Consider the following 25158-nt stretch of genomic DNA (forward strand, 5'->3'; position numbering starts at 1 on the left):
ACAAGGAGTCAGATGAACTGCTTTGTAGCCTATTCAGGGTTTTCTCATACACTGTTGAAGAAGCTGTTATAAGTGTGTAACATGTGGTGTGAAATCTTGCATGACAGCATGTTTAAGAGTGAGGGTGGTAAGGTGGTAAACACGGAGAGAAGGACATGGTGGACTATTTATATAACTCTGAAATGGGACCCTCTGCATGTGTTTCTGTCTGTCAGGCTGCATGATCAACTGATGGACACAGAGGCTCACTTGCTTTCTCTTTCATTGCTCTGTATCCTGTCTAATCTGGACAGGACATCGGTTGTTTTGTGGACTTTCTTTGTGTTTTCGTCTTTGACTCATCTGTGAGGTTGAATTGAGTCTGAACTCTTCTTTCCCTCGCCCTCTTGGATCTTGTTTTCTCCTGTTGGGTTTTTTCTTATTTTTTTTCCCAGCCTGATCGCCTGCTCTCCTGTCTGCATAATATATCTTCCTTTTCCCCTGCTCTCCTTCTCCTTTTCCTCCCACCTTCTACCTTTCCCTGTCTCCTTGTGCGTGGTTTTTTGGGCCATGCTCTCCTCGCCCACTATGATTCTCCAGCCTTATGGACTCCCCGTCTACCCACAGACAGCCACTTGCTACCCCAGCATAGTTCAGGTAAAACTCTCCTTGATTTGCTCTCACATAATTGTTTGTCTTCACAACCCTGCGTCATCAAATGTCCAGTTTGTTGAGACTTTATAAGGTGACTATGGATTCAGGGGTTGGAAAAAAGACACTATGTGTCATTATATGAATACAAATTTTAATACAATCCATAGTTGAATGTGTTTGGGCTCATTAATAAATCAGCATTTCTTGGACCTCTAGTTGACATGTGATCAAAAGTGGGGAACCCAAAGGTAATCCTTTTTACTATCACAGAAAGGAATTTAAGAAATTTGCAAATGTTCACATTAAAGAAGCTGAAAACAATCAATCTCTAGCAATTTTTGCTTTAAAAATGACTGAAACAATTAATTGATACAAATATATATTATCCTTTTTTGTCTGTTGATCAACTAGTTCTTTAAGGTCTATATATAGTTGTTTATTGTAAGTTAAATGAATGTCAGTGTCGCCAATAAACCATCCAGAAAATGAGTAAGTAATTACAGGAAGCAAGTAACGTTTATTTATAGCATCTTTCATAGAACAAGATCACAAAGTGCTTCAGAAGAATAAAGAAAAGCAGTCACATGTTACATCTAATTTAGTTTAGTGTTGTATTGCTTGATAGTGACTAAACATTAGCTGAGAGATTAGAAGCTCGATGGAAGCTGGACGAAGCTCACTGATTGCGAAAAATCTTATTTATTTAACAGTAAGGACACATTAGGGTTATCTTTAGTCCACTGGTCTCAGTGATGCCAGCAGGCGGTACACGTGTGTGTGTGTGTGTGTGTGTGTGTGTCGAAGTGTCCCTGACATACCATTAATGTCACAATGCATCTGGTATCGCTCTACCTTGTCTCTGTGCTTCACACCAGCTGTATTTTTAGCCCTCCTCTCCTGAGCAGATAATCACAGAAGGAGATTCTGTCACCCTTCCTGTTTTCTGCTCTCAACTCTACTTATAATAGGCGTGAAACTTGCCTGCATTGTGAGTATTTAGCCGTTCAAGCATAATATTCACATCTATTCTTTTTAGTTTAGTTAGAACAGTTTAGATGGGTACTTTGAGAAAAGAGAAGTATTGAAGTATTGAGGTGACTGTAACCAAAAAGATAGTGTCAAGCCCTTGGGGATGAGATTATTCTCCAAAACAATCTGAACTACTATCTACTTGAAAATGTTATATTTCCGAGTTTTTTTCTGTAGAAACGTTTGCATGATTGAAGCGAAACATCTGTGCGAAGAGTTTAAGTTTAAAATCCGGTCAGGGACTTTCGTCACATGTCTTTGCCTTCTGACACTCCTCCATCTTTCCTGTCATCTGATAAAAGCCCCAAAAAATATCTTTTAGAATACTATTAAAGGAACCTTCAAGATGTCAAGAATGAATGGATGGAGAAATAGATATTTAGTTTCTCTCAATACGCTTCATGTTCACTAACATTTGTAACTTGGCCGGCACTAAAAGGCCACATCTGCAGTTTAGTGTCGTCTGTGTGTAAATCCTGTGGCAGCTGTCCCAGCAGGCACCTGGCTCAGAGCAGTTGAACTCTGACCACAACATGACAGCTGAGGAGGGAGACGAGAGAAAGAGGGAACAAATGGAAATCAAAAAAAGCCTGCAAGGAGGAGGGGGGGGGGGGGGGGACGCCGTGTCTGCTGACACTGTGATACTGAATCAGGCAGAGTGGTTACAGTCTGTGGGAATACAAAGACTGGTAGTGATATCTAAAAGATTGTTGTCTTGAACCATCTGTCTTTTCTTTCTGTGAGGAGGGTCGAGGCAGTCAGACATTAGTGGTTGGAACACAATACAGACACGGGTTAGTTAGTGTTGGCATGTTTGGAAACATGTTCCAGAACGATACTATAAATTACACACAACCTGGAGAATCCCTCATTACACTGTACTTTCCAGAATTAGAGAGAATCACAACAACAAACATGATAGCAGGGTTGGCTTTTAAAATGTGTCCATTTTAATTAATTTATATCCCAGTAGGGCTTCTGAACTTACCAAACTTTTCTAGCTCTTATATTATTTGCTTTTACCCACTTAGTCATTATACCCACATTACTGATAATTTATCATATATAAATATAAATATCTCAACAACCATTGTCGCCATAACATTTGGTACACACATCAATGAATTGATCAGGATGAATTGTTATAACTTTGGTGGTCCCTTCCTGACTTTGCTTAGTCCCTTATGACCAAAACACCTGCAAATCTAATGCCATCCCATCATCCTCCGGTGTTCTTTGTTTTTAGTGCTAATTAGCAAATGTGAGCATGCTCGCACACTAAACAAAGATTGTGAACATGATAAACATTATACCTGCTTAACTTCAGCGTTTTAACATTGTCATTGTGAGAATATTAGCATGTTGATGTTAGCATTTAGCTCGAAGCACAGCTGTGACTGACAGCCTTGTAGTCGTTAAATTGAAAGAGAACCCAGAGTCTAATTTAATGAACAGACTGAGTGAGAAACAAAGTTGTTCCGTAGTGTGTTCAGTCTAATATCTGGTAAACCAACTGTAAATATTCTGTTGGATTGCAGAAGCTGGTTTTCAAAACAGAAAACATTAAAAGGGTCTTGATGAACTGTAATGCTGCCAGCTAGAGACTTAAGTGTTTGACCCATGTTCAACCATTCTTCCTCCAATTCCTTCTTTATTGCAATGTATCTTCATATCTTTAATTTGTCACACCTCGTGAGTGCAACAGCTGATAGAGATATACATTAGAGTTTATGAAATGAGAGTGGTGAGATTTTTTAATTAAAATCCCTCTAAATCATAAAGCTGGCTGACAAACGTGTGGCTTTTTGCATGTAAGTCAACATGTGGATATAAGTTATGTTTGGATACAGAGATGCAAAGACTTCTATAAACCTTTAATGGGGTGAACATATTAATACTGCAATAGAAAAATGCTCGATTCAGGGAAAAGTTTGACCTTTAGAGAAATATGTTGACAAGAGGAAGGTGGATACCGCTTTCATGTCTGTCCATTCATTATGATGCTGCAGCCAGAATCCAGTTAGCGTAGCTTAGCAGAAATACTGGAAACAGCCCGGCACTTTCCAAAAGATAAAACTAAATCCACCTACCAACACATTTAAAGCTCACTAATCAACATATATCTCGTCATTATTCATAAAAGAAAATTGTGAAATCTGCGAGCCAGGCTAACTGTTTCCCTCTGTCTTTATGCTAAGCTAAGCTAACCAGCAAGCTGCTGGCTGTAGCTTTTACCGTATTTTTCATAGTCACTAAAAACATTGACAAGATTTTACCTGCCAACAGCCGTGCTTCATGATGTTTTTCATGTTGTTTGTAAAATCCTAAGCTGCAAAGTATTATAAGTAGTGACTAGTACTGTAACCATATCTTTTGATGTAATGTGATTATCGGAGTCGTTGTATTACTCTTTACTGCCCACAAAAGCATGGTTTGTAATTCTTAAATATTTGGGCATGAAGTCAGAATTATTACTGGGAAAAGAATGAAAGAGCTTTTTCCAATAGAGTAGTATGTGGGATATATTTTATTTAAAAATAATGTGATTGAAAGAGTAATACAACCATGTTGGCGTCTCAAACGTGGTATTCTTAGAGTCAACCTTTACCATGATCTACTGACTTGCAACTGTAGAAGCATTTACTTTCATACATACCTCATCTTTAGGGAACAGCTCTATCTGCAGAGAGAGAGAGAGAGAGAGAGTGTGTGTGTGTGTGTGTGTGTTTAAAGTGAAGTGTGGGTGGGGGATGAGGTGATTGACAGTTACAGATGACCACAGCTGGTGTGGCGTTCTGGTCCCTTATGCTCTGGAGATCATTTGATGTGATTGGTGGATGAGTAGCGTAGCTTATGTAGGCGGGTGGTCAGCTGCATTGAAAGATGCAGCAGTTGTTGGAAAATGCATCAGAGATTGAGGAATGCAGTAACGGGGTAAGACAAAGCTTTTAGCTCCTAACTTGGATAATTCACTTGTATCAATGCTGTATAAGATGGTTGTTCACCTCTGTTTCTGTGAGCGGTTTTCATTTACATTTCTCAGCTCAACTCTTTCTGTTTCTGACTGGAAGGAGCTAACATTTAGTTTTACAGTGTGATTTGACTGAAATTAGGCTGCAGTGACCAGAGTCTGAGTCAGGTTTCAGTCATTCAAAACTAAACAGAAAAATTATCTATTATTTTTTCAGTTAAGTCATTGATCATTTATTCTATATGTCAGAAAAAAGTCTAAACTCCTGTCACATTGTTTCAGGTTATCTTGTCTAAAACAAAACAAAAATATGTAAAAAAAAAAAAGTACAGTATAAACCTGAGACATTTGACAAACTTGAACCACAAAATATTTGGCATTCTGCCTGACAAATGACACATGGCACAGGGATCAATAACGATAGATAGATACTATAAAGATGTATTCCTTATTATATTTTTTATTGTAAAAGTAACCAAAGTTCTCAAATAAATGCGGTGGATTAAAAAGTACAATATTTGCCTCTGAGGTGTAGTGGAGTAGAAGTAGAAATTGAAGTAGTGGAAAATGGAAAAAAGTACTTAGGAAAAGTACACATTTTTGTTTCCACTACTGGCAGTTACAGATCCTTTTAACTGTAGTATTTGATGAAGAAGTTACAGTCATTTTGTCTGAAACAAGCATGAAGAGCTTCAGAGGTTGGGATTTTCTTTCTGTCATTCTCAACTTGGAGAGATTTGTGTTTACCTGATGTTTGTTTATGCATCATAAACTACATCCAAGCTGTTTAACAATTCCTTATTGTGAAAGCAGAAGAACAGTAACAACATGGTGGTTAGTTTGTTTACACCTCTGACATCTGATATCCTGTGAGGCTCATTCCTGCCTCCCTCTCTCTTCCTTAGGGAGGCCCCTCTCAGGAGGCCGGCCCCGGCAGCGGTGACCCCTCCCTGCCTCAGGTCTACGGCCCTCCGCCCGCCTACCCGCCGCCTGGTCAAGGTCCACCAACATCTGTGGGCAGACTGCCGCCTCTTGATTTTACCTCTGCACACCTCAGTTCAGAGTACCCCGAACATCCCCAGCTCAGAGTATATCAGGGCCCTCAGCTCGACGGGGTGGAGGTTCTGACATCCAGTAACACGGTGAGAAGAGTTTGCGAGTGGAAGCACATCATGACAAGCAATCCATGTCCCAATGAAATGTGATCTGTTACACGGAACCCTGCTGCTTCAGGTAGAGCATCCATAAGTCCTATCAGGGGAACATGGCCACATAGAGTTTCCTTCTATATTTAGAGACCCACTGCCACTGTTGTGTCCATGTACGGGAATGTCGCTCACACTCAAAGTGAGGGGCGGCAGCTGAGTGGGGAGTTGTTGATGAAAATATATCCCCACTTTTCTGTCTCCCCTGTGTCTTATTTAGCAGGCTATAAAACAGATCACCTTTCAAGATTATGGCCGTGACATTTTGTGACGATATTGACAGATAACAGTTAAGTGTGTAGAGGATGTACACGGCACAACTTTTTCTATGTTGAGTTTTTGTGGTTCATCTCAGCAAATCACACAGATTTGTGATAGAGGACACAAATATTACTGTAGTAGAAACATAGTTGTAAAATAATAGATATTTTAGTTTCTTTTGTTAAGAAAATTCAACACAGTTTGTCACGCCATTATATCTGTAATTGTGTGTCTTGCTATCTTAAATTAAGTGACGTCTGCCAGTAAGATTTATTCAACCTGTTTCCATTAAAAATCACCTTGTTTAAAATGTTTACTAAAATCACATTACATTTTTCTAGATTCCAGTGCAGCAACCTGCCTTTTTAACCGTGCTAGTGTGGCACTATGACCGGTAATGTTGGCCTGTTGGTTGGTCCAACTCTTTGGTCCCTACATAAATATCTCAACAACAATCCCTGGATTGCATTGATACTTTGTGTAGAGTCATTCATGGTTCCCAGGTGAGGTTCCCAGTTTTGGTTTTGAGTAAAATATCTTGACAGCGTTTGTCATGAAATTTGCTCCTGATATTCAAGGTCCCCAGAGGATACATTCTAACGACTTTCTTAATCTTGTGACTTTTCCTCTAATGCCATCATCAGTTCAAAATAAACTGTTGGTTAATTCAAACCCAAATACATGCAAAACTAATCACGTTCTTATGAGCCTCAGCTGCGCTTCATGTTTAGTGCAAATGTTAGCATGCTAACACAATACATTGTTATTGTTAGAAAATGTGATTTCATTTGGAAACGGGTTGAAATACTTGTTTGGCTGATTTTTCACTTTCATGAAGACAAATCGGTTTCCAGGGCTCCATTTAGACAGAAATGAGTTTTACTTACTTATTATATGGCAGCATACATTAATCAAACTTGTTCCAGGCATGAACACATCGACTATGATAAGTTCAGAGGTGTTTAGTTTGTTTGGCAGGTCGGCTCTGTGTCCTGCTGCAACACATCTCTCTTCCTCCTCTCATAAATGGTGTTTTGTGGCCCCATCTATATATTTTATTACTAGAGCCCCTGACATACTCGGGTCCGTGCTGATTTTCGGGGGGAAAGTTGAGACGTCGCCAAGGAGGGAGGGGGTCAAAGGGGGAGGCTGACCAGATGACCCCCTTTCCCCCTCTGAAATATCGCTCAGGTCCAGAAACACAATTCTGCATCGTGACATGACACCACCACCCACCTCAACCCTCTCTCCCTGTCTCCCCTCCTCTGTAGCCTGTCTGTGGTGTGGTTGTGTGTGTGTGTGTGTGTGTGTGTGGGTGGATGTGGTTGTCTGCAGTAGTTAGCCATGGCCAGCCAGTGTAGTGTAATCCAGTGGCCCGTGTGCGTTTCTGTGTGTAAAACGCTCCCGTGTGTGAATGTGTCTCTGTACCTTTTTCTGTCTATCACCAATGTATTAATTATGCCCCTTGATAAATGACCTTTAACCCTTGGCAGAAAAGCAGCACCGTGACCCCAGACTGACCCTTGTGGAACGTACAGTTTTGATCTCTTTCCCTTTCCCCCCCATCACCCTCTTCCTTCTCAAGCTGTCTGCGCACCTTCTTTGCCTTGTTTACTTTGGTTTAATGTTACTGTTCCCTGCTGCACTGAGGCCTTTTCTACTATCTGCCTCTTGGTACTAGAATGCTAATACTCAAGTCCTCACTTCTGCATACAGGACTGCAATATCAATACTCGTACAGTCATTTTTCTTTGCTTTTTAATGTTTCTTATTCTTTCCAACGCACTCCGCTCCTTCTCTGGCTCTCACTGCTGAAGCTCATTGTATTTATTTTTCCTGCATTTTCTTGCAGACTTTTTCACTCTCACTTTCTTGTTTGAACTTATTAATTTGACTTAAAAACATATATTTAACATTTATCTTCTGCAATGGTTGATGATGCTGGTTGACCAACACATACACGTGCACACACTAGCATCGTGGTGCATTGTGGGATAATGAATGTTTTGGTTTTGGCAAAAAATCATGGATTTTTCTGCATGAGGCAATTTTAATTAGTTAGATATTACCAAATGTATATTACAGATTATTACAACTGCTTAGATAATACGAGGACTAAGTTACAGTCTTTCTTGCTTTTCAGGGGAGCTTGAACTTTATTTAACTCTCTTTGCCGAAGCTTGAGTGAACATTCATAGTTTTAGTTTCAGATACAAAATCTTAATTGATATTGTACAGTGCATTAGTTTTATACTGTCCTACAGGCATGTATTCAAAGACACCTCACTAAAATGGTGCCCTTTCCTGCCTCCTCACATTTGCCTGAGAAGGATCACTGGTTGCTGAATGCTCTTTGACCTTTGGTTTGAATCACTTCATGAAAATTATCTTTGCCTAATGCCATGTGATGCTTACGCATTTACACAAACAGAACATTTCTGAAAGATGTTGCCGGATTTGTGCCCTGAATTGACTTTATTTTTATTTTTATTTTTCTCCCCTTTCTTTCTTTGCTTTTCTACTGATGCCCTCTCCCCGTTTTTTCTTCTCACCTACTCTCATCTCATTTACACTCTTTCTTTTTCTATCTTTTGTTTTCCATCTTTCTTTTTTTGTTTCCTCTTCCTTACTGTCCATTCTTCATCTATCCCTGTGCTCGTTTTCTCTCCTCCTCATCCTCCTATTTTCACACTCTCACTGTCAGGAGGACGCTTTGGCCCCTTTGACCTCTGACCCCCAGTCTCTGAGCGTGTCGGTGACATCACAGGGCGGAGCAGGAAGTGGAAGTGATGACGAGGGTTCAAATAAGGCCCAACCGAAACGCCTCCATGTCTCCAACATCCCGTTCCGCTTCAGAGACCCGGACCTCCGCCAGATGTTTGGGGTATGAATTTCGCAATATCATGCAGTGTCACAACCATTGTTGTACATATTAAATAAATTACATTTTCTTTATCTGTTCTAATATATTCACATAAAATACTTATTCTGACATGTTCAGCAATTTGGGAAGATCCTTGATGTAGAAATAATCTTCAATGAGAGGGGTTCCAAGGTGAGCGCCGCAGAGTCATAAGAGCTGAAACTTAATTTTGAATGAACAAAAAACAGAATCTAAACAAACAATATGACTTGCAGGGCTTTGGATTTGTCACCTTCGAGAGTGCTGGTGAGGCCGACCGAGCAAGAGAAAAGCTGAATGGGACGATTGTGGAGGGGAGAAAGATTGAGGTGAGGAAGAATTCCCTATTTCGGTTTCCACATTAATATCCTGCATACTTATCTTTAATCGTTGCCTTTGTTCCGCTCTCTGTCTCCCCAGGTCAATAACGCCACAGCAAGAGTAGTTACCAAAAAGCCCCAGACGCCTCTTGTGAATGGTGAAATTTCAAGTAAGACACCTCAATCACTTTTGCACATATGTGTGCTGATGGATTCTGGGAGTCTCCTGTGAAACGTATTCTCATTTTCTGCGTAGCTTCTGGATGGAAGATCAACCCTGTCATGGGGGCGATGTATGCACCTGAACTCTATACAGGTAACTTCTTCTTCATAAGGCTCATCTGTAATTGTAATGAGACCACCAGTATTGTACTATTCACTTTTTCTACTGTTTATTTTCTTCTTTAGTTGCCGGTTTCCCGTATCCCGTAGCAGCTCCCACCTTGGCCTACCGGGGCGCTGCGCTGCGCGGCCGGGGCCGAGCCGTCTACAACACGATTCGCTCTGCTGCGGCAACACCTACCGCTGTGCCCGGCTACCCTGGGTAAGACCCTGTGTCCAAGTACCAGTGTGTACATTCACTTCACTCACTGCTTTAACATCTTCATACTGTTTTCATCACTTTTATCAGGATGGTATATCAGGATGGACTGTATGGAGCAGAAGTCTATGTAAGTAGCTGTACTCGTTTCCTCCTTAAAGTCATTTTTAAGTGCTGTAGCTCTATTCATGTTATTTTATTTCTTTCTGTGCAGGGTGGCTATCCTGCAGCTTATAGAATGGCTCAGTCAGCATCTGCTGCCACAGCAACCTACAGTGATGGGTAGGCAGATAAACACCACTCACAGCACGATTACAAATCAGCTTTTACTGCTGGTGTGTCCACCTCTTTTCTACATAGTGGGATTTATTTTCTAGATCCAGACCGATTAGAGCCGTAGCACAGCAGAGTGCAAGTTTATTTTTTAACTGCATCTGGTGTTTTGAACAATCAAATATCGGTATGAATGTGAAAGTCTGCCTCAAACATCCAATCTGAAATTGGACCTTTGAGGCAGATTCTCACTTGCAGCATTTACAAACACATCTTTATCTTAAGTGCTTACAGTATACTCTATGGATCCTTAAAACTATGAAAGCAGTAAAAGGCTATCACGAGTCAAAAATATAACTGAACACATAAATAAACTAGAAGGGCCCTTGGAGAGCGCAGACCTCCACCAAGGCTGTTTCCCTCAATTAAAAATAATTTGGGTATCCGGATTCGGATCTACTCCATAAATACAATAGTTCATCCTTGGCCCGTGCGCCACCCTTCTACAGAATTTCATGAAAATTGGTCCAGTAGTTTACCCGTAATCGTGACGACAAACAAACAAAAACAAAAACAAAACCTTCTTGGAAAAGATAAATCACACACTTTCTAAATTCCCCTTTATCAGTAAATTAACAGTAAATGTATCATCCAAGGCACAGAGGTCAGGTACTTGGTTTTGTGTCTAGAAAGATACTCAACAAAAGATACGTACACCTTAACTCATGCAGTTAAAACAAACAGATACAAACTGGAATCAAAAACTTTTCCCACTGGAAATCTTTTTCCTTTACTGGCTGTACAACTTGAGTTGAGTATCTCAGTACACACCAACTACACCTCAGGTTTTGTTAAGGCTACTTCAGAATTTCTTCTAGACTAAATGTCTTTGCTAAATGAAATCCAAGTGGAGAAGGCCATGATGAAGGGAGAACTAGTAAAACAAATAATAACAGACCAGCTAACTTGATAAATAAAGAAGGTTAACCAGGAGGCTGGTTTAGCCTTTCTAGAATCCCAGCTATATGACATTTACATCTGCTTCTGATGTCTTTGACCAGATACGGACGCATTTACACGACAGCTGCGGATCCCTATCACCACTCAGTCGGACCAACAGCGACATATGGAGTTGGTACAATGGTGAGTTGAGTCCAAACACACGCCTCCTCTGTTGAGAGCTATCTTGTTACATGTGCGGTTAACAGCAGACCCTGGTCACACCTGGCACACTGCTTCTGTCAACAGGCCAGTTTGTACAGAGGAGCATATAACCGCTTCACCCCGTACTGAACCAGAGGGAGGACGTCTCTTTTGAACTCTGGGATTGGCTGATCCATGGGAACTTCAGGATCAATTGGGGGGATCATTGAAAATGTGGAAATGATTTTACTTCCTGCCTCCATCACAACCTCTCCTAAGAGAGACTAAACAGACTGTTGTAAATAGTGTAGGACCCATCGTCCATTCTACTGATGAATACTTAGCACCTGAAAGAGGATGCTGTGTATGTAATATATAGACATTTGCTGAAAACCTTTAAAGGATTATTGTTTTTTGATTTTAAAGAGTACTGATGTTGGCTAACACTACGGAAGTTGGAGATAAATACTGTGAGAATGAATTTTGTGAGCCAATAGCTGGAATTTTTCAAGTTTCACGGGTCAAACTGTATAAGAAAAAGTTTGTACAATGTTAAATGACTTATTATGTGACGATTATTTACAAAATCTCTGTTTGACTGTGTGTGTGTGGGTGTGTGCGTGTGTGTGTGTGTGTGTGTGTGCGTGTGTGTGTGTGTGTGTGTGTGAGACCATATGAGTGAGGTTACACATCAATATTGTTCAGTTTGCAGGTCAACCAAGAGACAGCCGTGACACTAGTATCAGTCTCACAAACAGCAGAACTAATGTTTGTCTGGATGTAGTTGGAATTTCATTTCTTTTTTTGTTGCATTTCTAACAATCTACCTCTCAAACATATTTCACTCTTAATATAGCGTTCATTATTAATCCTGTATCGTTTTTTTCTGTGCTTGTGATCTTTGATACTGCGGAGCTTTACTGCTAATTCAACAGCGTTTTAGTTTCTGTGGCTCTGTACCTCACGACCCAATGAGCCTGATGCCTACCGAGAGTTATTTCTCCTCTTCACACCCGGGGGAGTTGTATTTTTCTGAGCTGCTTTAAACCCAGTTTCACTATCACTCAGTTATACACATGCACATCTGGGAATTACAATACGACGCATCTGGGAATTGCAATACGATGCGGTCTTTTGCTGTTGGCTTTACCAGACAAACTAAGGTTTAAATGTTTCAGGCCAGAGGCTGCTGTTCTCATCTGAAAACTGCAGATATAACTGCTCGCTGTTAGAGTTAAAGTATCCTATTCTGCTCTATTCAAACGCTTGTTGCTTTATTTCGCTCTTTACTGTCATCTTTTTCTTTCCTGTATTTTTCTGTCTCTCCTCACTCAGAGTTGTTGAATGACTTCTTGACTTGTATTGATCATTTCTTCTTCTCTTTGTTTCTGTTGCAGTCTTGTCTGCTGTGTTTGATGGTTACCTCTAAATAAAACTGTTTTCTCTCTTTTTCTCTTCTGTCCTTTATTGATTCATAACATTTTCCAATCTTTTTTTTTTTTTCATCCGTGTCTTTGGGTTGTTTTTTTATGCTGCTCTGATGCCAAAGAAGCCTTGACTTGTGATTGATTGGAATTTCAATGTTAAAGTAACTGATAATTGAGTGAGCTTTTAAGACTTCATCACATCACAAACCTGGATAATTTCCATCGGGCCTTACACAGAAGCAGCCTCTTCCCTCTTTTCTATTTCTCGCTCTTGTATTTACCTTGTTTCCTGCTTGTACTTATTTTCTAATTTCAATTCTTACAGTGTCACTCCACTTCCTTCTTTTTCCCACCAGTCTAGCTCTTATTTATTTTCTTTCCTCTGTCCTGCTCTGGACCACTATAGAAAACACAAGCACTCTGTGTGTGTGTGTATATATATATATATACATATATATATATATATATGTATATATGTATGTGTACATGAAACTAATCTCAGTCTGTCTTCTATTTGATCTATTCTCTGCATTTTCTGACCTAAATTCAATTGTTTCATTCTTTTATTTAGTAGGTGTAGTTGTACCGGTCTGCTTGATATGTGTTTCATTTTTGCTTTTTAACTTTCATGGCTTTCTCACTTGCATGATTCATAATTCTTCTCTCCTCATTTTCTCTTCTACTCCTGCATACTACGTAGGTCTGGCTTTATTTTATTTTCATTATATTAGTTTTTCTCTCTCTGCATGTTAGTGCTTAGTTCTCTGTCTTCTGCATTTATGTTTATAATTCTCAGCTACAGTTTTGCTGCCCTACTTTTGCTCTTCTCTCTTTCATCAGCAGTTGCTGCATTTCTCTTAATAGTTTATTTTTCTTTCTTTGTAATTATTTCTCTATCTAAACAGCCAGTTGGCTAAAAGCGTATATAACAGTGTACTACATCAAGAAAAAACCCGTATCGTATTTGGAGGCATGTATAATCATGCTTTCATTGGTGGTTTATGCAGAAACGTCTTCCTGTTAATGCAATTTCTAAAGTTCTCAACTTTCTATTTTTCCCGCTGTTCTTGTTTCCTACTTGTGTAATTTTCCCTTTCAAATTTAACTGCATGAGCTCAATCTTTTGCTGTTGTTTCCTCCCTTTTAACAAATTGCATGTAGTTTTACATAGTATTCATTTCTTTTACACTAATTCTTTATCACTGCTGTGATATCTTTTTCCTGTAATTTCAACTCTTTAAAATGTTTTTAGCCCCAACATGAAACTCCAACTCTACTTTTCCAACTACTCCATTCAGTTCACTTTGATGTTGTCTTATACCTCGATAAAAATGTCAATCATGCTGTAAACATAGAAACACCTTCATTGTGTCAAGTAACCAAACTCATCTTACTTTGTCTTTCAGTCACAGGAGCTTCTCACTCGATATTTATGACATTTCTTAATAAAGTCGATCCACAACTTGACCCTTGAGTTCTTTTCTTTAACTTATGCTTTTGTTTTATCCATTCAGCTAAATATGTGAATACAATCTTCCAGAACGCTTTGTGTGATTTATAAACAATAACACTGGATGCACTTTATACTTGAAGTTTATTAGATTTTTTTTTCAAAAATATATATATATACAGTATTTACAAAATGGCAGTTTATCATGTCAGATCTGTAGATAGGGAGGAGGCATTGCAGATAAACCTTCAGCTTCAGTTGTTAGTGAGCCGCAACAGAAACTATTGAAGCATTTCAGACGCCGTATAATACTTACTAGCGAGAGTGACTAATTGCACACGGCAAACAGCCACAAACATACTCAACATAAAAGGAAAAGAGAGGAATGAGGAGAGAAGAATTACTGGTTAGAGATTTGTAGGAGAGAGCATCATGCAGGGAGGGTAAATAGGAGAAAGTGAGCACAGAGAGAAGACTAATTCAAATGACAGGAGATGAACACAGCAGAGGTGAGGGACATGGGGAGTTCTACCAGCAAATATCAAGGAAGGAGTTACAAAGACTGATGGGAGGTATACAGTAACATGGGAGCAAAAAATACTGAAAACATGACTCAGGCATCGGAGAGGAAAAACCAAACATCCAAAATGAAAATGTGTATTGTTAGTTGTCTGGGGTGAGTTTTCTACTAAAATAAAATAAATAAAAATAAATTGAACATCCTGGGCTGTATCAATGCTGAAGACCTGAGACATCAGATGTACACACTTTGACCATGTGTAAACAAATCTTTCAATGACGTAAACCAAAGGCCACAAACAACCATCGATTAAGCTTCACATTAGAAGAAACCAAAAGGTCATTTCTTAGCACGGGAGCACGCACCAGCACTTCTCAAATAAGAAACTTTGCCTGAAGACGACTGCATACTAAGGAATCGTGTTTTCTAATGATGCTAAATGTTGGTGAACTTTGAGGATAACATTCTGTATGTCCAGACACATTTTTTACACGAGGATCACGCTGTCAAATATAAGATCTACTGCAACTCTAATAAACTCAAGCTGTTCAGTCCACCAATCAAACCCCAGCCAAATTAATCCCAGATATTAATAAATAGGGTGAGAAAAAAAATAAAGAAAATCTTAAATTACAAATTTACCAGTAAACGAACGAAGGAAAATTATTTGAAAAAGTATAAATGCGTCTGAACAAACAGAAAACAGCAAAACATGAAGACTTTGTCAATCCTCAAATATGGATTTAAAAACTAAACAAGTATCACATCGCACAGAAAAACATTTCAAATATTTGGGTTAGCAGCAACATCAACATTCTCCATATTTCATTGTGTAAGGCTCCCATGTATTTCATCAGCTGTGAGGCTTCAACGTGAGTCAAACCAAGACTTGGATCGCTCACTATTCACTCTCTCCGGCTGGCGTCTGGAGGTGATTCGCCCACTTATCACTCCATGTGCTCCTGCAACGCAGCAGTGCTACGAGCTGAAGAATGAGAGGTCTGGTGACGTGTGAGAGAAAGGTTTTAGGACTGGGGGGGAGGGGGGGGGCAAAGAGGACAGGGGATCAGGTAAATGAAGGGGAAAGAAAGAAAACATGTTGAGATCGTTGTCATTACAAAATGATCTTAATTCCTTACTGAAATAATGGTCAACAACAATGGAACAGTTTTACCAACAAATCAACAAGTCAGGTTTACATGAGTATTTTGTCAATGTGATGTAAAGCTATCATTTGGCAGTAGTGCTCCCAGTATATAGATCGGCTTTGCGTTGGACAATCTGAAAACACTTTTTGTCTGAAGGGACAATTTAACAACCATATTTGTTATATCACTGGAAACTGAGCATGATATCCCGCCACACTCTGATTTAAGAGCCTGTGTGAATATGTTCAGGCTGTACTGGCAGAATCTAGCAGTTATGAACTCCACCACTACATCCTCTCTGATGACATAGCACACAACCCAATACAGACCCGTCTGCATTGAAGTTTAGTTTTCACATAAATGGTTTTAAAGAGTTTTGCAAAACCCAGAAAAAAAAAACAATATCACACTTACCCGTGTGTCAACAAAAAAGCTACCCTACGCACTAATTGAAAAGAAATCACAGCAGTATCATACAATATTTACAAAAATATACTCTGTAGACAAGTAAACATGTAACTTGTACAGCCTTAAATACCTCAAGCTCATTATTTCTACAGTGGTAATCAATACTGTTTATAGAAAACATCAGGAGGAATGACAACCTGTGTTTTCAATTTCAGCACAATTATCCTAAATGAGGACCCAAAGTATAGATAATGGTGGAGCGCAGAACAAAGTTTAGTCGGTGTGAAAAGTTCTGTTTGTTTGACACGAGCCGTCTAATCACTATTTTAAGTTTTGTCACATATTTTACCAATTATCACTTAAAATAGTGCACCACCACCTATCGCATTTTAAGTCCTGAAAAGCACAAATCTCTCCAAGATAAATGGCCAAAATCTCATCAGAAATTACGAACTACAACTCCACTGTTTTGAACTTCGGGTAAATGGACTACAATCGCAGCTTTTGTTTTAGAAAATTCTATCATAACTACTGAGAAATGGACATAAAAGCACTCAACTTTAATCTCCCTCTTTATTACATTACTGTCTAAATCAATTTGAACTACTTTAACATACGACATTCAGACAGCACAAGTACATGTGCAGTAAATTTCCAAGTATTATTGCCGCCATTTTGGGCATTTTAGGATAGTCAAATTTCTCCCTCACCTGTCCACGATCAACATGTAGATAAAAAACCTGCTTTGCAGCTCAATAATTATTTTACGAGGCCAATACTGCTGTCCAAAAACACAAGACGTATAACATTTAACAGAAGACGTGTGAGGCAACATCTCTGCTGTGCCGTCATCCACCTCCTTCCAGAGAAGTCCCTTTCGCTTACCAGCCAGATGTAGCATACAAACCACTCATTATTCCTTCTTGCAGCAGGTTTTCCACTGATGCTCCAGCACGTAGACTTCACCGTTAGCTGTATTTAAAGACGGCAGCATAGCTGCCACTGTTTCTTTGGATAAACAGCCGGTGAAGTTAAGATGGCCAACATGGATGATAGACGGGCTTCATCACTTTGCTGTGCTGATCAGGGTCTGCTGGACTCCAGGTGCTGCCGGGACTTAAACCAGAGGACGATGAAAGCAGATTCTCTGTTTGATTCTGGAGATGGAGCTCAGCTCTGACGGTACGGGGGAGTGAGGAGATGAAGAACACCTGCCTATAAAAGTCAATGCTCATCAGATTGAGACGTTTCCCGAAAAATGGCCAACCATTTCATGACTGTGACCAGCGGATGGATACCGGTTCATTAAACCAGGAACCAGACCTAAGACTTCAGTCCATTGCTCCATTACACGGGCCATTTGAGGGAACAGGATGCACAGCTAACTGTAGATACCTTGAGGAAACCAGGCGCAGGATAGGATATACAAACCACCACCTCCTCTTCTTCTTTCAGGCAAACTGCTGGCTTCTTCTCACCATGTTGTCTCACAGTCTCTAAGAGGAATATGTCGAGTTGACCTGAATCGGCAGGCTTGTTGTCAAACAGGAGCGAGCTGGATAAATGACTTGAAGAACAGCTGTTTGTATTTCCCTTTTGGTTGACAAGGCTTGATTCTTCAGGTGTTGAAGCTGTTGACTTGAGGAAGGAAAAAACATAACAGAACACTGTTAGCTTTGACATCTGATGGTGGTTACGGAACAGGAACCATGAGGGCGCCTCCCTGATCTGCTTCTGTGACTTCTGGGGCTCTAAATGCTGAGACTACATGTTGATCTCAAATCTAAACTGTTCACTCACTTCTCTGGCCATATCAATGTAGTGAGATAACATGGGCATTAGGCTAAACTACAATATTTGAGTGACAGTGTGTGTAGACTCTTACATCTGGAATCTGCAGCATGTATCTTTCTATATGGGTCTTCTACAGTTAGTTTGCCAACTTCCCTATCTGAATAGACTGAGGTATCTGAAGTGCAATACATGAAATATGTAAGGTTCCATGATAATCCCATAGCGTCTCCCTTCATGGTGCTAAGCCCCCCCCCACCCCCTCAGGACGCAGCCAAAGCGGCTGTGCTGGCCTTGCAGTCTATCTTCTGGGGGTCACAAGGGTAGAAAGTGACACCTAGCCCAGTAAGATAGGCCATACAGGAGTCTAAACAAGAGAAGCCCAGATTGGACTGCACATACTGCACCGGCAAGTCGGGCCTAAACCTGCAGAAGAAACAGAAAAATGGAAATCTTGTAAGTTATGAGGACCTGAAACGAGGACCGAAATGTGCAAACTTTCTGAAACTATACTTACGTTTTGACTATGGCCCAAAGTGCAATCTTTCTCTCCCTCTCTACAAACTTGTCAATTAGGTATGAAGCCATACGCGGGGCTTCCTTGTACAGCTTAAAGAAACGGCGATAGTTTCCCAACGCCCAGGCAGCACGGAGGGCAAGAGCATGAGCCACACACACATCCGCCCGCAGTGCTGGGGTCAAGTAAACCAACTCAGTGGTCAGATCTGGAAGGGAAGATAAATGGTGGAAGTTTAATTAGGAAGGAAGAGGAAGAGGGTGAGAATGTGTATGCGATGTGTGAATGCAGCTAAAAAGAAAACAATGCGCGCATACCTCCAGAGTTCTTAGTGAAGATGTAATAAATCAATCTATATGCTGTAAACTCTCCGATGTTTTCTGAGGGGTTGTCCTTGTACAGGGCCTTCAGCTGGGTCTGGCACTGGTTGAACTCTTCATGGTCTCCCTGAAGACAAACATTCAGCTAGTATTAAAACATGTCAACACCTTCAGCTCCTACAACGCGTAGAAAAGGAAAACAGATTCACCTTTTCCAGAGCAATGCGTGCATGACACTCGTACACTTCCACTGTGAACTCAGTACGAACTCCTTGGACCTGCATGATGGGGAAAAAAATAATCAAATTTAAAGAAATTCAAGAAACAAACCCATTGTAACATTGTTAAAATAATTCATGAACATTATATACCGTGAGGTCCTGTCGTATGGACTTCATCTGTTCACAGGCATAGGTGTATTCCTGGTGGTTTTTCCAGTGGAGTTTCACAGTCTGCAGAGACTTTCTCAGGACCTTCGGTAAAAACAAGTTTAGAAAAAGATCAACATCTGGATCTTGACCTTCTGTGACGTAGAAAGATACACAAATATACTCAAACGGCTTAATCATATGTCATCCCTTTCTTCTCCCTTGTTTTATGCAATTTGCATGGTATTAAATAAGCTAAAAAAGATGACTTTAACACAGTGACAGAGCTCAAGAAACCTAAACATCATCTTAGGACTATAAAACTGCAGTGAGCATACTTACATGCACAGGGCGCACAGTGGAGGGGTCCGGGGCACAGGTGAGCCTCAGGTAGCACTTGGTGATATCCTGGCATGTTCCCACAATGGGGCAGTCATCCCAGCTGAGGCCTTCCTGGGTTCCATCGGGCAGGTCCAGGGAATTGATGGAGAGAACGAGCGGCTCTGAGCGAAGCTGCTTGTGGAAACGAGCGGCTCTGCTCTGCTTCTTGGCTTCTCTGTTGGGGTCGTGGAAATCCAGACCAGCATTGCCCCCTTTCCTCTTCTTTCCAACGGCTGCATTGGAATCGTCCATGTTTCTGGGAGAACAAGTTAACAGGTCATTCACAAAGTATCCCTCTGTCATAGAGCAATAAAGTAGTAAGCCTTCTTCAAGAGCCGTGATCAATGAGAATAGCAGGGGCCTGATGAGAACATATTTATTTACCTCCTTCCTCTGTTTGCTTTTCCTCCTCTTCCCCGTCCTCTCTCCCCACGGCCTCTATCCCTGTCACTACCACGACCACGTGCACCTCTCTGACTGCGACGGGACAGCTGAGGTCGGAGGTCACTGGAGATGCTGCTGTCTGACTGTGAGCCGGAATCACTGATAGCATAGAGACAAAAGACATTCAATAAAAGGAAAGACAAAGGATGCCAACACTCACCAAAGAAAAGACAGGGAAATGGCGTCTTACCTGCGTTTGTGCCTTTGGTTGCTGCGTTCCCGGTGTCGGCCGTGGGATGGGGATGGGGAGCGGGAGGAGGAGCGGGAGGAACTAGAAGATGGACTCCTCTGAGAAAATATGTTCCTGTAGTGGCCCAATCTGTGTCCACCACCCCTGCCTCTTGGAGACGTACCTACTGCACTTCCACCATCTGATGTCCTCTGGGATTGAATCGATTCCCAACGAGACAGCTTGACCTTTAGTCTGCAAGAAAACATAAATAAATAAGACCCAAATCCCAATTTGCAACTATTCAGATCAAAGAAACGCATCAAGCAAGATCGTTGCAGTGGAACTTATTGAAAACAACAACTCAACTGAAACCACATAAAAATATAGTTAATTTATGTTTGATTTGCAATGTTCACGTGCATTAGTTTAAAGAAAAGTCAAAGCTCAGATACAACAGGCAAACACTAATCAACTACTAAACTCACTCTGGCAATGGCTCTCGATTCCAATCAATAGTGTAAGCAGAGCCATCCTTCAGCCGGTCCTGCAGAACTTCCTTCAGCACCTTCTCCGTACGATCTTTGTCTTCCTCCGTCTCACAGGCTGTAAAACAGCGCTGCACATATTCCTTCATGGCTTGGGGCCAGTCCTGGGGCCTGGAGAGAAAGCATTCCAAGTCAACATATCATTCACCGACTCTCTCGTCTCTTTTTAATCCGCAGTGACAGTCTAGTTCTCACCGTGTCTGAGCACCTCCGAGTGCAGCGCTGGCGGAAGATGAGGAGGAAGGATCTGGATTCACTCCTGAGGGCTGGTCGCCTGGCGGGAAAGTCTGATTGGACATCGGAGAACACTGAACCTGATAGGGCCTCTTGTGAATATTAAACTTTACTGAAGCTGACCCTGGGGACTCTGTGAGAAAGAAGACAGAAGGCATATGATTAAGAAATGAATACCAACATTTTTTCTTCTTTGTTTCCAGCCTTCTATAACTGTAACTAAATAACCACTATTAGGTTCGTACAGTAAGATACAGAAGAGTGGAACTTTACTTCTTTGTATAAAGAAATCTGGATATATCTGGTTTCAAAATGTAGAACCATAACATTGGTCCCGGGATCATCTTTTAAGCATCACAGCCCCCTCTCATATTAAGCTCCTCCTAATGGGATGCTCCTGATTGGTCAATAATCAAACACAGAGCTCACTGATTGGTATAGACAACTGTTGCTCAGTGAAACACCTGCCTACTTGTACTCGTTATGCATAGTCAGCTTCTTCACAAAAGAGCAGATCTTACGTTTCATGCGGTGCCACAGTTGCTGTCCTTGTTTTTGGTTTTTGTTTTTGTTGGCCTCTCCTCTGCCGAGCCCGGGTACATACTGGCCGGGCTGCTGTGAGGTGTTCTGAGGGGGCTGATAGGCGTTCTGGGCCTGGAAGCCCTGTCCATAGTTTGGCCTTCCCTGGGAATGATTGTAACCTTGCATTTGGTTGGGGTCACTGGGAGGGTATTGCATGGAGTTATTTGCACTGTAAGCATTTTGTGATGGAGAAGGGGGGTACTGGGAGTTGGGTGGGGGTGGAGGAGGAGGGGGTTTCTCTGAGGTGGTTGGGCTCTGGGGTGGCTGGGGAGCCGCAGGGGTAGGAGGTTGTGATTGAGATGGGTATCCAGGGGACTGATCCTCCATTCCAGGCACTGGAGGAGGCTGTAAAAAGAAAAGATGAAAAGAATAGACACTTTGGCAACTTTTATTTTATAGAAGTTACATAATTGCCTCGGAAATAAAGTTGAAATTCCTTAGATCACACATCAATTTTACCAAATGCTTACACTACTACAGTCAAACAATTACAAAATGAGTTCATTTAAACAGGTTTGATAGGGTTGCTGGTCATGTCCAGTAACCCTATGTGTCCAGGCATTAGTTTGTCAGGTGCTCAAAATTTAAAAAGAGTCAGTGTTAAAACCTCATCCATTAGGTCCGTTATGATTACAGAACAGCACGTGCATTTGTCCTGAACCTGTTCAGTTCACCCTGTGACCCGACTACACGCACGTGTGGAAAAGAAGCTATAAGCGAAGTAACCAAACCTGTGTGTTAGTTGGTGTGTACCCACAACTAAGTGTTTTTTCCTCCCCTATCTCTCTATCCTATTGACAACATGCCAGTATTTGAGTGCCTTAACTGTTGCAGTAAGAATTGTGGCCAATTAGCCACTGTTAAACATAAAAAAGGCTATTCAATGTTTCCTTGCTGTACAGAAAACTTGACCCGAAAACCGAGGTACATCCTGAACCATGAATCTTGTGTACTGTTCCACTCCTAGTTACTATACATTGTATGTAACTAAGGAGTGCATGAATAACTACAAAATGATTGTGATGTACCTGTCCATTAGAGGGGGGAGTTCCTGGGTAAGGCCCTTGGGGTACACCATACTGATTTGATGGATATGCTGCTCCTCCATACTGGAAATACAAAGAAACTCATGTTGTCATTGTAGAATCTCCTCCCAATCGCTTAGCATCAGATGTTATTTTGGGAGATACAGATGTACGTACAAGCCTTGCAGTGCACAGTGTTGAATGCAACAGATGCATTTGTATGAGATGTTAACATTTTGACCAGAACAAAATATATTTCTGTACTTACTGGACCCATGGGGTAGTTATAGTAATTATAGGGGTATGTGTATCCAGGGTAATGTTGCTGAGTCTGTTGGTACCATGGATAGTACTGTTGCTGCTGCTGCTGTTGTTGCTGCTGTTGTTGTTGTTGTTGTTGTTGCTGCTGCTGCTGTTGAATGGCAGCCGGGTCAGTCACTGTTGGCTGAAACTGACCGGCCTGAAACAAGACGCATGCACAAATAAGACTTGTTATTTCAATACAGAACAGAAGAAATCATCATTTAGATCTCAAGTTGTTATCTGATCACTGAACACAAATGTAAAATGCTAGGTGTTAAAAAGATAAAGACACACAAAGAGATAAAAGCACACCTCTGCTGTGGCTGTCCGGTTGGCTTGTGCCGTTTTAGCAGAGCTCTGACTCTTGTTAATAGACGCTAGTGCTTGTCTTGCCTTCTCCCATTCTGGGTTTTCGTGAGCCTGGCCATCTCCAGCTCCACCATAGGACCTGCCATCAACCAAAGAACAATTGTGTTTTAAATATTTATACACTTGTTAATCTATAAGCACATGCACACACTTAAAAGTCTCGAGGTTGAGTTAAACACAATTAACAAATAGATGTTAATTATAAAATAATATAAAAACAAATCAACATATTAAAGATATATTCCAAAACAGTTTCGAAAACAAATGTTTACATCTGTCTAAACGTTTGCACCACGTTGACTGTGACCTATCTAACGATAGCAGTTGGCTTGTCTTACATCTAACGGCTAACTAACGTTAATCGTTCAACGTGAATGTTAGTGTTAGTTAGTATCAAAACGTCAACGCTACGTTATTGTGTAATGTTATTAATGTTAACTTCTACGTTAATACCAAGTTAAAAACGTTAATGTAAATATAGTAACATTAAGCAGCTAACAGGTTAGCTGTGAACCAAACCAACGGCCTGTATGTAGCTAGGTAAGGTTTACGTTATGCTAACACTTGTCAACACCCTCAGCTAAACTAATTATGATTTAGAGAGTATGGATAACCAAGACATCTCTACCATACTATATATTTACGTTTTAGTCAAGCTGTAGTATATTTATTTAATGTTCCCAATTATTGTGTGTCTTCTGTAGCTCAAAATGCGACCTACCAGTTTGTTGTTGGGGTTGCTTGTGTCGTGTTGGCCGCCATTTCGCCACAGACTACTGTTAGCGTTAAGAGCTAACGCTTGGACGGTTGTTCGCTAGCTAAGCTAGCTGGCTAACGTCGTTAGCGTTAGCTCTGCTGCTAAAGCAAAAAAAGGTAAACAAGATGAAATCTGGCTCGATGATTAACTGTTTAGAAGGACAGTCAGCCGACTGCCACTAACGTCAATCTAGCCAAACAAGTCAAACTTTAATACAACGTCCTTTGATCAAAGGTGCAAATTAACAAGTGAAGAGAACATTCGCTTTCCTTCCTTCTTCGTTGACGACAAACTTGGTCTGGTCAGGCTGCGGAGATACAAAATGGCAGATAAGTAAAACTGGCTGAGTCAAGTGACGTTGTGGAAGTGATGTTTTGTTACCCAGAGTTGATCCTCTCAGGCAAAGCGTACGCCCGTGTTATCCCCACCTTCTTTATCGCCCTCTGCCGGCTCCACCAATCAAATGTCGGCTTAATGTTTCGGCCAGAGCGCCAGAGCCTTATTCATCTACTTGCCTGTCAATCTTAAGGAATGGGAAGGGATTGTAATGCCTGACAGGCTAAACACAGGGAATAAGTCTCCATAGGTTGTAACTTTGCTCAAATTGGTAGTGAAAAGGAAAATAAATTATTACTATAATAACAAATATAAATAATATTTAATATACATACATATATATTATGCATCAATTATCAGCATAACCCCAATTAATAGTATTAATATCAACATCAGGTGTTGTTAGTCCATGTGTTGCCAATATGACACCTCTGAGAAAAACATTCACTTTGATTGACTATAATTGGTTGGGCAGCTATATATCATTTTAACCGATCAACTATACAATGAATGTTTTTTTCTTTGTGTTTTTCGATAATTATAGATCTTGTACTCACATATTATGGTATATTGATTTTTCCTCTTACCTTCCTGTGAAGCACATACAGCTGCAGGATGTGTGTTTGTGTGACCTTGTGTGTGTGTGTGTGTGTGTGTGTGTGTGTGTGTGTGTGTGTGTGTGTGTGTGTGTGTGTGTGTGTGTGTGTGTGTGTGAGAAAGAGGGAGAGAGAGAGAGAGTGTATTACAGAGAGTGGAGTCATATCCTGTCGGACAGTCTCTCTC

The 25158-nt window shown here is 40.8% G+C and overlaps 2 protein-coding genes across 3 annotated transcripts; one reads left to right on the top strand and one right to left on the bottom strand.

Annotated features, from left to right (window-relative positions):
* The first annotated feature begins 237 nt into the window (after positions 1-237).
* rbfox1l (RNA binding fox-1 homolog 1, like) lies at positions 238-12719 on the top strand. Of its 2 annotated transcripts, XM_079164578.1 has the most exons (12): positions 238-636; positions 5539-5775; positions 8804-8983; positions 9101-9154; positions 9238-9330; positions 9422-9491; positions 9578-9637; positions 9730-9865; positions 9953-9992; positions 10077-10144; positions 11197-11278; positions 11384-12719. In XM_079164578.1, exons 1-12 carry the CDS (start codon positions 550-552, stop codon positions 11426-11428), a joined length of 1152 nt encoding a protein of 383 aa, XP_079020704.1. In that variant the 5' UTR covers positions 238-549; the 3' UTR covers positions 11429-12719. The 2 variants fall into 2 exon arrangements, with proteins under 2 accessions (XP_079020704.1, XP_079020705.1); XM_079164579.1 differs by lacking the exon at positions 238-636 and having other exon boundaries at positions 5651-5775; positions 7165-8983.
* A 1563-nt stretch (positions 12720-14282) lies between these two features.
* leng8 (leukocyte receptor cluster (LRC) member 8) lies at positions 14283-24337 on the bottom strand. The gene is made up of 15 exons (XM_079164820.1): positions 24004-24337; positions 23226-23361; positions 22879-23070; positions 22614-22694; positions 21525-21930; positions 20965-21136; positions 20710-20880; positions 20243-20476; positions 19993-20151; positions 19570-19864; positions 19231-19332; positions 19069-19137; positions 18857-18986; positions 18540-18747; positions 14283-18448 (listed from the first exon to the last, which is right to left on the bottom strand). Exons 1-15 carry the CDS (start codon positions 24042-24044, stop codon positions 18286-18288), a joined length of 2559 nt encoding a protein of 852 aa, XP_079020946.1. The 5' UTR covers positions 24045-24337; the 3' UTR covers positions 14283-18285.
* Positions 24338-25158: the final 821 nt, after the last annotated feature.

The sequence above is a fragment of the Pholis gunnellus genome, assembly GCF_910591455.1.
Source record: "Pholis gunnellus genome assembly, chromosome: 8".
NCBI classification, from domain to species: domain Eukaryota; kingdom Metazoa; phylum Chordata; class Actinopteri; order Perciformes; family Pholidae; genus Pholis; species Pholis gunnellus.

What these genes read in the sequence shown, in the direction of transcription:
- rbfox1l (XM_079164578.1), top strand. Translation starts at nt 550, where the DNA reads ATGCTCTCCTCGCCCACTATGATTCTCCAGCCTTATGGACTCCCCGTC. An exon ending in TGCACCTGAACTCTATACAG is followed by an intron (nt 9,638 to 9,729) that starts GTAACTTCTTCT and finishes TTTCTTCTTTAG; the next exon opens with TTGCCGGTTTCCCGTATCCC. An exon ending in TGTATGGAGCAGAAGTCTAT is followed by an intron (nt 9,993 to 10,076) that starts GTAAGTAGCTGT and finishes CTTTCTGTGCAG; the next exon opens with GGTGGCTATCCTGCAGCTTA.
- leng8 (XM_079164820.1), bottom strand. Translation starts at nt 24,044, where the DNA reads ATGGCGGCCAACACGACACAAGCAACCCCAACAACAAACTG. An exon ending in CTCGGAGGTGCTCAGACACG is followed by an intron (nt 20,881 to 20,964) that starts GTGAGAACTAGA and finishes CTTTCTCTCCAG; the next exon opens with GCCCCAGGACTGGCCCCAAG. An exon ending in CTTTGGGCCATAGTCAAAAC is followed by an intron (nt 18,449 to 18,539) that starts GTAAGTATAGTT and finishes TTTCTTCTGCAG; the next exon opens with GTTTAGGCCCGACTTGCCGG.